Consider the following 13,199-nt stretch of genomic DNA (forward strand, 5'->3'; position numbering starts at 1 on the left):
ATCAAAGCTCATAGACACATACAAGGACTAAAGACCGATAGATGGGGGAAATGGGGGGATCACCTATCGGCCCCTAACCGACCCGATGAGCAACATAATAGCTCCAAAAAGGAACACGACTTCAACATTAAAAACTCCTGGGTTACATGCAGAAGTTGAAGGACACCACCAACTCCAACAAGGTCAGAAACTGACATACCAGAAACTTAAGACATACCAGGGGTGGGGGAAAAAGGGGATCACCCCTGGGTTGCATGCAAGGTCATAAGTGACAGGACGAGAAATCAAAAGGACAGGAACCCAAGGTTGCAGTGACAACCACCGATTAAACCGACAAAGAAGGAGACCGACCAGAAAGAACACCTCCAAAGACAAACCACCGATCCGATGACGACAAGGAGTTCCAAAAACGAAACAAAAAAGGCCGAATCAAACATCACCCAGACAGCAGGAAGAAGGAAGGAGGCCGGAAAGCTCACCGATCAAAGAAACGAACCGGAAACAGCCAGATCCCGAAAAAGATGGACATAAATTAGTTAAAAGGTGTGTTAATTGATAAGGAAGTGAGGGTTCACCGGAGATGGGCTAAGAAAGCCACATCTCCGGCGAAAGGATTGAAGGAGAGGGAGAGAAGATGGGTGGGTGGCGGCTGAAGTGGAGCAAAGCTTGATTTTTTGGGGATTTTTTGGGGAGAAAAGTTAGAGAGAGGATTTAGAGAGATAAGCTGTATTCTTTAATAATAGGAATTGATCACGTAAAGATAGCCTAGAATATTGTGCTGACTCCACAATATTCTCGTCCAATAAATACGTAACTTTTAATAACCCGATATCTTATTATGAAAACTAACCTATTTAAATACAAGTTATCAATATAAAACATTAGGTTAGCAAAATAAAATATTACTCCGTATGATGCTAGTATACTTTGTATATTGTTCTTAGACCCGATAACAACAATGCTAAATGTAATCAGCTATTAACGAATATTTGTTTGGTTTTATATTTGCTACAAACTACTTATTTAAATACTACTGTCTGTACTCGTGTCTTGAGTTGAATTCCGTCTCCAATAGATTAACTTTGCAGCGCCCTTTACAGTTTACACCCAAAAAAATGTTATTTGGCATTGGACCTATACCACAATAAGGCATATAAAATTGCCATTGGGCCAAGAGGCTGCAACATTGAAGTGAAATGAATGCACTCTATTATATCCTATTGCAATTATTTTCTTTTTTGAGAAAAATATCCAATTGCAATTTAAATTTTTGGTGTGAATTTGGATAATAGTCTCGAAAGATGTGGAACATTTTCTCTTTCATTTAATATATGTCTATGAATTATTAGTTAGTTTTGCTGAAGACGGGTCGGAGCAAGTGACGGGTAATGTCAGTCACAAAACGGATAAGGGGATAAGGTGGTGGCACCCCATGTGCTTCCCTCTCTCCTCTATTTAGGTCATTTGTGAGAGAAAATGGTATCCGTCACTCTAAAGTGACGGATATGTGTCGTCTTCAATGAGATTTTGTGATGAATTATTTCCTTTGATTTTTAGGAATTGTGCCATTAAACTAAAACAATCCAAACAAATATTCCTTTTATCTCGGTCATTTGTTTGTCTATTCGATTTTTGGGTGTGTCAGAGTCAAAAGTTTGTCTTTCTATTTTAGGAATGACTTTGGTAAGTAATTTGATCCTCTACACTCAACTTGATCCATTTGTCATCTAATAATTGACTTCCTCCTTTTTTTCTTAATCATTGTACCAAACTAAAGATAAACAACTGTCTGAAACGGAAGGAGTATTAAAAAGTGAGGCAATTTCAAAGTATTAGAGGTAGGTAGCATAACCTTTATCAAAGGAAATTTGAATATAGTGTTAAAGAGTAAAAAATTTTACTTTTATCAACCTTTAACCTACTTTGACTTTTTTGTTTTGTTTTTTCCTTCAATTCTTTTCCCTCGAACCACCACTTGCAATTAACAATCATCACAAATAACACAACTACAACCTACCTTACACTCCCCTCTACCTGCATACCAAATTTCAGACCAAACAAATTAAAGCATCATAACCCCATTAGAGGCCACGAAACCCCCGACTATCCAATATAAACCCAAATTTACAGCAACCGTACCCTATGTGATAAGCCTTACTTTACACACCAATTGACTCCACACAAGGCCACCTTTGACCACTGGTTGACAACCCCTGGAAAGCATGTGCTTCCACATTTCCAAAGAGTCCAAGAGCACCTCAGGCGGACCTCGTTTGCTATCTCAAACATCGACTGAAAGTCATCCTATTGCAAGTGATAAAGAAGTTGTCGGAATTTGGCAAAAAAGACGTTTTTGACAAATTTTTTTATTAAAGCTTGTGTTTCCTAAACTTTTTAAAGAGGTGTTTGGAAATTGTTTTTTTTAAAGGTTGTGTTTGACAAAAAAAACCATAAAACTTTTTTCAATATAGTATTTAGAAATCACTCCCTTTTATCATTTAAATTTCAAAAGAGTCACAGTCAGCACTGTAAAAACATCACGAAAAAAAATTAACAAGGCCATAACGCGATATATACATGTTACTATTGGTTGATAAAGAGACGGTAATTTACTATCGCAGTACATCATCCTAAAGATCGGTAGTCCAATCCGATATCCTCTAAGTTTAAGCGTGGTTGGGACATGGGAGATCAACTTTAACGTACCATACAAGATTTCCTTGATGATCATGCACCCTCTTTTACGGGAATGTGTCTTTACAAGTCAATCTAATTTGCAAATGTCCGATTGTTGTTTTGGATGTAACAAAGGTGCCATAAATATGTACTCATAACAAATAATTCAAATTTGAGGAAGTATGGTGCATCTGTTATATCAGTTTTATCAATTAAAAGTCGCAATTTGCAACACAAATAAACGTCATGTGACAAGGCGTACATAAAACCTTATCATTTCCACCTTTAATTTAGTTTACTCGTAAATCAAGAAAATTCCGACATGTTGCCATGCATTTTCCTTCTATAAATACCTTCCTTTGTTTCATTTGTTCTTCACTCAATCCCTTTCAATAGTATTCTTCTTCTTCCTCTTCATCATCATTCCGACTCTAAAACTTCGAAGATGAAGAGTCCGACGATGATAACCATTTGTTTCTTCTATACCTCATTTTCATTGCTCTTCGCGTTTGTTACTCCAACGTTATTGTTTCAGGTATAAATTTTCTCTTTTAAACGCGTTGTAAAAAAACATAATTTCAAAATATTAGCATGGCGATGAGGATAAAATCTATAATCTCGTCAATATTTTTCTATGGAATATTCAATTTTATTATCGTAAGAATTTGTTGCATTTGTTAGCTGAATTTGTTAGTATCAATTGTTCTTGTAATTAGGGTTTCAATTGGGAGTCTTATAATAAACAAGGAGGACTATACAATTCACTCAAGAATTCGGTCGACGATTTAGCTAGAGCCGGAGTTACCCATGTTTGGTTGCCTCCACCATCTCACTCGGTCTCGCCTCAAGGTACTTTAATTTCAACTATATTTTTTCTGAGACAATTCTCTATAAATACATCCTAGTATAAAAGATCGACTTAAAAGAGACGGATTCAATTAGATATGATAATTCATAAATGAAGGAAAATACTTATTATGCTTATAGAGTACGTATGACTATATTTTAAATGACATTTTACAACGTTGTTGACGTACTTAAATGAGAACTACTTAATTTGGACTACTTAAGATAATAATAGGAATAACAAAATACCAAATTTGTACTCTTTGACAAATAGTAAGAACAGTTTACGTCGATCTTAATCTAGCTAATGTTCAAAACTTCAAATCATGATAATTAATCTTTCATGTGTCTGAATTAAAGTAGAGATACGGTGTAAAATTTGTCATAAATTAACGAAATTAATACATTATTATCATGTCCTTATACGGAGTATATCTTTGGTTTTCAGGATATTTGCCTGGTAGATTATATGATCTTGACGCCTCGAGATACGGACGTGAAGCCGATTTAAAAACATTAATCGGCGCCTTCAAACAAAGAGGGATCAAAAGTGTCGCCGATATAGTAATAAACCATAGGTGTGCTGATAAACAAGATGGAAGAGGAATTTGGTGCATTTTTGAAGGTGGGACCCCAGATAGTCGCCTAGATTGGGGTCCTTGGGCCATATGTAGGGATGACACCCAATATTCGGATGGTAGCGGAAATTTAGATACTGGGGCGGGTTATGGAGCTGCCCCAGATATCGATCACCTTAACCCTAGAGTCCAAAGTGAGCTAATCGACTGGATGAATTGGTTAAAGAACGAAATTGGATTCGATGGTGGGTGGAGGTTTGATTTTGTCAGGGGTTATGCACCTAGTATTACCAAAATTTATATGCAACAAACTTCACCTAATTTTGCCGTGGGAGAGTTATGGGACTCACCTGTTAATTATGACGCCGATGGTCGACCCGATTATAACCAAGATGGCCCTAGGAATGAGCTAGCCGGGTGGGTCCAAGCCGCGGGTGCAGGTGTCATTAATGCATTTGATTTCACTACTAAAGGAATACTTCAAGTTGCTGTTCAAGGTGAGTTATGGCGATTGAAGGACTCGAATGGAAGACCAATTGGATTAATTGGAACGATGCCTAGAAATGCGGTTACTTTTATTTTTTTTTTTTTTTTTTTTTTTTTTTTGGTGTACGAAGGACCGGCATTTTTAAAGTCCCCGGTGGACCGATAACCGCATGATTTGCGCAGCCTAGGGTTCGAACACGGGACCTCTCAACTCCTGCCCATTGGCAAGCTTTGAAGGTTAAACCCGATGCCACTAGACTCGCAATGCGGTTACTTTTATTGATAATCATGATACAGGTTCTACTCAAAAGTTATGGCCATTTCCATCCGATAAAGTCATGCAAGGTTATGCTTATATTCTCACTCACCCTGGAACTCCATCCATTGTAAGTCACTCAAATTAAAACCCTAATTATGTTTAATCTTACTATATCACTTTTACTTTGCAAACCCTAATTATGTTTAATTTTAATAGATGTACACTATATATCTAATATAGAAACATTTTGGACTAACTTATTTTGTAGTTCTATGATCACTTCATTGAATGGGGATTGAAGGAAGAAATTATACGATTGAGTTCAGTGAGGACGAGGAATGGTATAACCGAATCAAGCAACGTGAATATAATGACAGCGGATGCGGATCTCTACGTAGCAATGATCGATGGGAAGGTCATAGTTAAGCTTGGGACAAGATATGATCTTGGCCATCTTATTCCATCAAACTTCAAAGTTGCTACTTATGGAAATAATTATTGCGTGTGGGAGAAGCAAGGTTAAGCCAAGCAAAATAATGATTATGATAAATATTATTCCTTGATATATTAGTAGTACTTATACTTATTATTATAGATTTATATACAATAAAATAAAAAGAATAATGGAGATTTAGAAATCTACCATTTATTTGAAATGTATTTGAAGCTTTATAATGCTTCATATCTTATGTATTTTTATTTCTTATACCACTATTTACTAGTGTGGTTCTATTCTTGTCCTCAAAAATAATGAGGGAATTATTGCCACCGGCCATGCTATATATGTTGTTGTAACTTCTTCATGAAATACCTATTCCGTCTCTATCATTTGTTTGTCTTTAATTAAAATATTTCTTACAAAAACAAAAACAAAAACAAAAACAAAAACAAACAAATAAATTGGAACAAAGGGAGTAATCTTTTTAAACACCATGGCCTCTATTAATCTCATTTACTTGACACACAAATTTCTCAAGAAAATCAATTGTTCATAAGACACTACTCTTCAAAATGCCAAAAAAATTTAACTCAAAGCAATGCCGAAAGTAATTATGTTCAACAAAAAGTTACTCTATATATAGTTCAGTTCAATTTAGTTTACTTTAATTCAGCTTCACTTAGTTCATTTCAATTCAGTTCTCTGGTTTCAGCCGAAAAGAACATGACCTTATCTATGTTATTCTTGCGCAAATAATTGATCAATAATGTTCAATATTCCCTCACGTAGGTCACATTTCCTTAAAAAACAACTCTAATATTCTTCCACAAATAAATTAATCTTCAATATTTCTATCCACTCCGTCACAACTAATTGGTTGATGAACAAGCCGTGCTGGTACATACTAATCAATCAATAATGATTGAACTCTAGAATCATCAAACAAATATATTCATAATTTTGTCGCACGACAAACCAACCTTGCTTCATTCTTCTCCTCCTTAACTAAAAATCAAAAATGCCGAGAATTTTTTTTACATTTGCATTAATTTATTCCCTCTTTGCTAGTTTGTTCTTCTCTTTTTTATACCTTCATCCTAGTGAATTCAATGCATCTATGGCAAAGGTAACATCATCTTTCAAATATGTGTCTAGTGAATTCATCGTCGTTGATGACTTCTCAAGTCTTGATGAACTCTCGAGTAAGGTAGTCGTCAATTCGACAACTACTCCAATAGATAATGTATCTGAGGTCCAAGTGTCAGACTCGACTATTATTGAGTTAGGTTTAAATAATTTGACTTCAAATGAGCCTAAGCCTAATGGTGATAATGATGAACTTGACATTGAGCTACCTCGAAACAACGAGGTTGAACTAGTTATTGAGGAAGCGTTCAATGCAACAGTTATTGAGCTTGTGGAAGCTACCGATGATCAAGATGAAGAGGTTGCACCAATGGAGCAAGCTTCGAATGTAACAGTTATTGAGATTTTAGAAAAAGCGCCACCAACCAACAAAGACGATACAGATGTTGAAGATGAAGATGAAGATGAAAATTATGACATAATTCCGTCATTTGATGTATTTTCAAATCCTCCATGGAATATTTCGAGGGCGGATAGGATCTTTTGGCTTAAACAAAAGCTTGAAGAATCTAAGATAATCAAGTCAACGGCAAGAACTCGAAATTTTGATGGAAAAATGCAATCATTTCTCAAACAAGGTAATCATGATTACCTAGTCTCCCTTTTGATGATCCTTTTCCATCTGAAAGTAAAATAGAGAAAATGTGATCCATTTACAATAAATGTGACCATTTTTTTATAAGAACAATTTTCTAATAGAATGTGAACAATTTTAGCGGTTATTTAGCTGCAAAATATTGTCATTAAATTATTGGGTCACTTTTATTACAAAATAACGACATTTTCTGTCTTAGTTTCAGATGAAAAATGCCCATTTAGAATGAGAATTTACCATGATTAATACACTAATTTTCTAATTTTGATGTAAAAGCACGCACTAGGGGTGGTCAACAGTGCGGGTCGGCCTTGCTAACCCGGACCCGGCCCGCCTGACCCGGACCCGTCCCGACCCGTCCCTATATCCGGGCCGATTCCGGGTCCCCAAATGTCAAACCCGGACCCGCCCTAGACCTGACCTAGACCCGCACATAAACCCACCTCAACCCGCCCTAGACCCGCCTCACGGGTCACTTTTGACCCGGCCCGCCCCGGTCCGCCTCAACCCGCCCCGCCCCGCCCCCTTACCCGAGCCGGTTCCGGGTCTCCCAAACCCTGACCCGGTCCGGACCTGGCCGACCCGCACTGTTGACCACCCCTAGCACGCACCATGAGGGCAATTATCCTAACCACTACTTAATAATTTTATCGGTTAATTAAACTAGCTGAGATATACACCCTTTGTTTCACAAAGACCTTTACATTTGACTTTTAAGCTAAGGGTCAAAGTTGTAGAACTTTAGCCATGAATATGTTAAAAAAAATATGAAAATTCGGAATATGAACCTAAATTATTTATATTTATCATCAAAAAATCTTTCAAAATAATATATTTACAACAAAAATTATTAATACTCTCTGGTTTTTTTATATATGACTTTCTCACATTTCGAGACACTCATTTCTGTCTTCAATATCTCCTAAAACATTAAACTAAATAATATAATATGTATAGTCATATGAAAGAGCTTTTCGTAAGGAATTTAATGGTAACATTTTTATAATTTTTGAACAAATATATTTCTCTAAATATTAAAGTCAAAGGTTTACCTCGTAAATGTAAAACATCATATATTAAAAACCAGAGTGACCCTGTAATGTTAAATGGGAAGTCTTTGTGAGACGGAGGGATTACATAATAACAATATTGTTATCAGGTTGCACGGAGCGATTCTTCTTCACTTGGATTTCCCCAGCAAGTTTGTACCGTAACAGAGAGCTACTCGTCTTAGAGAGCGTACTCAAGGCGCACCCAGACGCGTGCGTCATAATACTCTCTAGGACAATGGACTCAAAACCCGGTCGGTCAACCCTACAACCCATCTTAGACCAAGGTTACAAGATCTTCCCCATTGCTCCGGATTTTCGATCCCTTTTAAACAACACCCCGGCCCAAGGATGGCTCGAGAGGCTTGAGGCAGGGGATGTAGACCCAGGGAGCATACCCATCACGCAAAACTTGTCGAACCTCCTACGAATGGTAGTCTTGTACAAGTACGGTGGAGTCTACTTAGACACAGATTTGTTGGTTCTTAAGAGCTTTTCGAGCTTAAAAAACTCGATTGGAATCCAATCAGCCTACTACACGACTGGAACATGGAGGTCCTTAAACAATGCTGTTTTGATCTTCGATAAAGAACATCCATTGGTATGGAAATTCATGGAGGAATTTGCGCTTACTTTTAATGGTTCCATATGGGGTTTTAATGGCCCATATTTAACAACAAGAGTTTTATCTCAAGTTCGTAATGATACAAGGTTTCAATTCAATGTAATGTCTTCAATGGCGTTTTACCCTATCGATTGGTTCCAAATGCCTCGATTATTCGAAAAACCCTCCAAAAATGGCACCACATGGGAGACAACTAAGCTTATGGAGATCGATTCAAAGTCGTACGGAGTTCATCTATGGAACAAATTTACTCGCAAATTAAAGATTGAAAAAGGAAGTGCTATGGCAAGACTAATCTCTACGCATTGTATCATATGCCAAGATGTTTATGATTCGTGAGCTCAAGTTTTGGGTAAGGCGGTTTTATAATAATAGATGAGCGGATTTTGAGTTAGTCGGGTGAGTGTTTTCGGCTTGAAACCGAAAAACATATTATTAAGTTTGAATATAAGACCGTTTTACCCAAATATTCGACACAAGATTTGGTCAAGGACAATTTTTTTAAATTAGGAAGGTTAATTCACAACTTGTAAACATAGTTCCTCTATTCTTCTTGTCTTTAAATATTATAGTTGTATAATAAGCTATTAATTGAGTTAATAATAGTTTAATGTAATAGCAGCCACATTCTCAGTCTCGTATCTACTTCATTTAGTAATATGTAATTAGTGGTTGGGTTGTTTGGCTTTCCGGCTGCTCGAAACTCCTATACTCTTGTACTATAAATTGATATGGTGATCAATGGAAGAAAGCAAGAGTTTACAAATCTTAACATGGTATCAGTGAAAATCTCAACAAAATTAAAATCCTAAAATCATCTACCCTAGCCTTCATGACTAATGGCGACGGTGTTAGTACTAAGATCGATGTCACATCCCCGTACTATCTTGGTCCCGGTGATTCAATAACCCTTATTCGTCTTACATTAACAAATTTTGATGAATGGTCTCATGTTGTTTGTGTCGCCTCAAGTCGTGTCGTAAATTTAACTTCGTTAATGGTACCATTAACGAGCCTCAATCCCCATGTACGCAAGACGATTGGAAGACGATCCACTCCATGTTGGTGTCGTGGTTGTCTCACACAATTTATCCTGAAGTTCGTTCGCTACTACCCAAATACGAGAATGCTAAGCGCTTATGGGACGATTTACATGAGCGGTTTAGCGTCGTCGATGGTTCTCGCATCTAACAATTAAATGTCAGTTTGCAAGAATGTCGTCAGTGCGAAGGTATGTCTATTGTTGTTTACCATATATGGAAAACTTTGTCAATTGTGGTACGACCTCGATCGTCATGAACCCATCATCGAATGTACTTGTTGTACAGCTTGTACAAGCAGTAAGAAATCTGCCGAGCGGTGTGAATCCGACCGCTTACATCAATTTTTAATGGGCTTGTTATCGGGTCCATATGGCAGCCTTTGCTAGGTAATTGTGTCTCAGACGCCCCTTCTTTCTGTTGCTCGAGCATTCCATATGCTCACACAAGAGGAACAGGTCCAAGAGACAGAGCATTCCGCTATTGACCATACTAATGACTCTAATTCTGAGGTCTCAAGTTTCAATGTTACCTCTAATACCTAACCCTCTTCTAAGCCCCCCTCTCAAATGACTTGTGCCGAGCGTCAACAACTATATTGTAGCCATTGTACTCGAAAGGGGCACAATAGAAGCATGTGTTTTGATCTCATGGATGAAAAACCGGCTTGGTGGTACGAATTAAAGGGGCTTCAGCCCCCCAGTCGATGTGGAGGTTCCAGTTCGGGTCGTGGGGAAGGTCGTAGTGGATCTGGCCGTGGTGGCTGAGGTGGTTCTCATGCACAAAATGATGGCAATCGTGGGGATACAAATGTTAGGTTCATATACCTATTATTAGACTCCTCTAATAGTGAACTAATTAACTTGTTAATTATTTGTTTTTTAGATCTAGTGCATGCATAACAAAATCAAAGATTTATAAGGAAAAACAATGTCCCTTACATTGCTAGTTGGTTCGAAAACATGGGCACAAGTAAGGCCACCTTCCTTCACTTGTTCTTGAGCTAAATATGATGGATGATCCTCCTAAGACTCCAAGTATAGAAGACACTCCAATAAGTTGCACCCAAGATTAATCCCAAAAATTCCTACTAATATTAACTAGATATGTAGTAGAAAATGTTCCCTTAATGATACTAATATTTCTAGTATTACTACTTCTAGTAATAGATTGAGTGTATTAGTATTTGTGAGAGTTTTTGGCAATTGCATGTGAGGGAAAAACTAGAGAGAAAAACAAGCAAAAAACCACTTGAAAAATGAGCAACTAATGCTCTATATAGAGTGCCAAAAACCGGTGGCCACTCTCCCATTTAGGGAATCATTTTGCTTTTGTTTTTATTCTCTTGTTTAGTTTAGGTTGAGTGTAGGGAACAAAGGTGTAAGAAGTAGTATGAAAAAACTTGTGTGATATGTCACAATCACACTATAACCAACACAAACAAAAGACAAAAGAGCATCTTTTGTTCTCTTCATATGACCGAAATATTGGACCCATTTTGGTCCATTTTTGCCTTTTGTCATTTGTCCCACAAATGCTAATAAGTCATATGTTTAACTATCTTACATAATTAATTATTAATGTAATCATTTAACACTTAAATATTACAATTAATAATATAATATACACTCCACTTTTTGAGTAGTATACTACCATTATATCAACATATAATGGGTCCCATAATAACTAGTTGGTTAAAATTACAACTTCTTGTAACTTTAAATAACTAATTACCTCTACCTCAAAACTTATAAAATGTCTCAACTAATTTAGTAATTTAACACTTAATTACTAAATTAAATCTTATTTAATCACATTACAATAAGATGTAAAATTGCACTCCCATAATTAAGGAATTAATTAATCTGTATCGCATACAATTAATTAAATATCTATTTGGGCCTCATCCTATAGGTGTGACCTAAAGGGATCAACTGACCACCACCGTCACACGACAGTAATGTCAAACTCTAGTTAGCCAATCATTACCGATTAATGACGGTCAGTCGACTATATAAAGAATCATCCCTCACGTATTCTTAGTATGAGATTTAATTATGATATTAAATCATGTGATCGGACTATTGTCGAGAACACATTTCCCAACAATCTCCCACTTGTCCTAGACAAGTGTGCGTCACCATTTCTCTTGTCCTATTACAATCTCCCACTCAATGCAAGGTGTCTTGCAGGTCGTACTTACACTTGATCATATCTTGAGTGGTTTTCTCGATCTGGAGATTAACTGTCTGATCAAAATTATCTATCATAGATACCTTCCGAGCGTGCCCACGCATTTCCAGTTAACTACTCCTCGAGTGGCCTTGAGATTTCAAACAACCCTGACAAGGGGTGGAAAATTCTTATCGCCCTATTCCCTTCGTTCAGCCACAATCCATCATAACCCAAAATATACCCAGTTTGACCTCATTTACGAAATCGTAGAGTATAAATCAAAGCTAATTAGAAGTTGTGCCAACTTGTTCGAATAGTCTCTAGTCAAAAGAATTGACTCATAAGAATACTATAGTAGCTCTTGCCACGACCAGGCTTTGTGAATTATCAGAACTCTATAAGTGGTCACTGCCCGACAGAGTGTCTCATACAGTCTGCCTATGTGATCGACTAGTCATCCCATATGACTCTATGGCACTTGAACTTGCCATAAATCGCATCACACTCTAGTCACTTCGAGACGCCACCTCATATAAGTAACTAGGGGCGAATACCATGTCAATCCAGTTCACTTTAATGGGGTTCAATTTGTCTCTACAACCCATTCGGATACGACAAGGTAGCGGGTGAGTTTAATAAAACTCAAACGATAAATGTGATTATCTCATATGAATAGTCAATACACTATTACTACTTCATATTCTATAATCTTTAGTGTATTATTAACACTAGTTAAAATGCAATATAAGCTTGGCAAGTAGATATACCCGATATCCATATATTCCAACTTTATTAATTGCTATTTCCTTCCATTCAATGTCATCTCTAATGACATGAATTTTATCTAAGTATTTGTCTAGACTACTTACTAGACTTGGGCTCTTTAACTTGAAAGATGCTCCCACTGTTATCACATAACTTGTGATAGAGTCATTTGTAGAGGGATTCACCCTTAATCCCTTCATTGACGATTTTATCACAATTTACTTAGAATCCTTTTGTAGAATTTGCAATGCGCGAAACTAAAACACCGTTCTTAGTCTCTTGCTCCTTAGTCAATAGGTCACCCTAGGATTTCAACAAATCCTTTTTGAGTTTGGAAACTAAAGTTTGTGCAACACTTCAACACCTAACTTAGTTTGTCATCCAAACATGTGAACGAATCCTTAATTCATCTCAAGAATCTCAAGGGTGTTCTTTAAGGCTTTTACAAGCCATAATGTGGGAATTATCCCTTTAATTGACTTATTGTGCTCTCAGCATATATCACATCATGTGTGCTCTC

General features: G+C 36.9%; 2 protein-coding genes across 2 annotated transcripts; both read left to right on the forward strand.

Annotated features, from left to right (window-relative positions):
• Positions 1-3,085: 3,085 nt before the first annotated feature.
• Positions 3,086-5,399, forward strand: LOC141646381 (alpha-amylase-like). The gene is made up of 5 exons (XM_074454290.1): positions 3,086-3,211; positions 3,393-3,525; positions 3,971-4,668; positions 4,844-4,972; positions 5,114-5,399. The coding sequence occupies exons 1-5, from the start codon at positions 3,122-3,124 to the stop codon at positions 5,366-5,368; spliced, it is 1,305 nt and encodes a 434-aa protein (XP_074310391.1). The 5' UTR covers positions 3,086-3,121; the 3' UTR covers positions 5,369-5,399.
• An 817-nt stretch (positions 5,400-6,216) lies between these two features.
• On the forward strand, positions 6,217-9,095 carry LOC141646382 (uncharacterized protein At4g19900-like). The gene is made up of 2 exons (XM_074454291.1): positions 6,217-7,008; positions 8,185-9,095. The coding sequence occupies exons 1-2, from the start codon at positions 6,303-6,305 to the stop codon at positions 9,036-9,038; spliced, it is 1,560 nt and encodes a 519-aa protein (XP_074310392.1). The 5' UTR covers positions 6,217-6,302; the 3' UTR covers positions 9,039-9,095.
• The last annotated feature ends 4,104 nt before the right edge of the window (positions 9,096-13,199 follow it).

The sequence above is a fragment of the Silene latifolia genome, chromosome 3 (genome assembly GCF_048544455.1).
Source record: "Silene latifolia isolate original U9 population chromosome 3, ASM4854445v1, whole genome shotgun sequence".
In the NCBI taxonomy this organism is placed as follows: Eukaryota; Viridiplantae; Streptophyta; class Magnoliopsida; order Caryophyllales; family Caryophyllaceae; genus Silene; species Silene latifolia.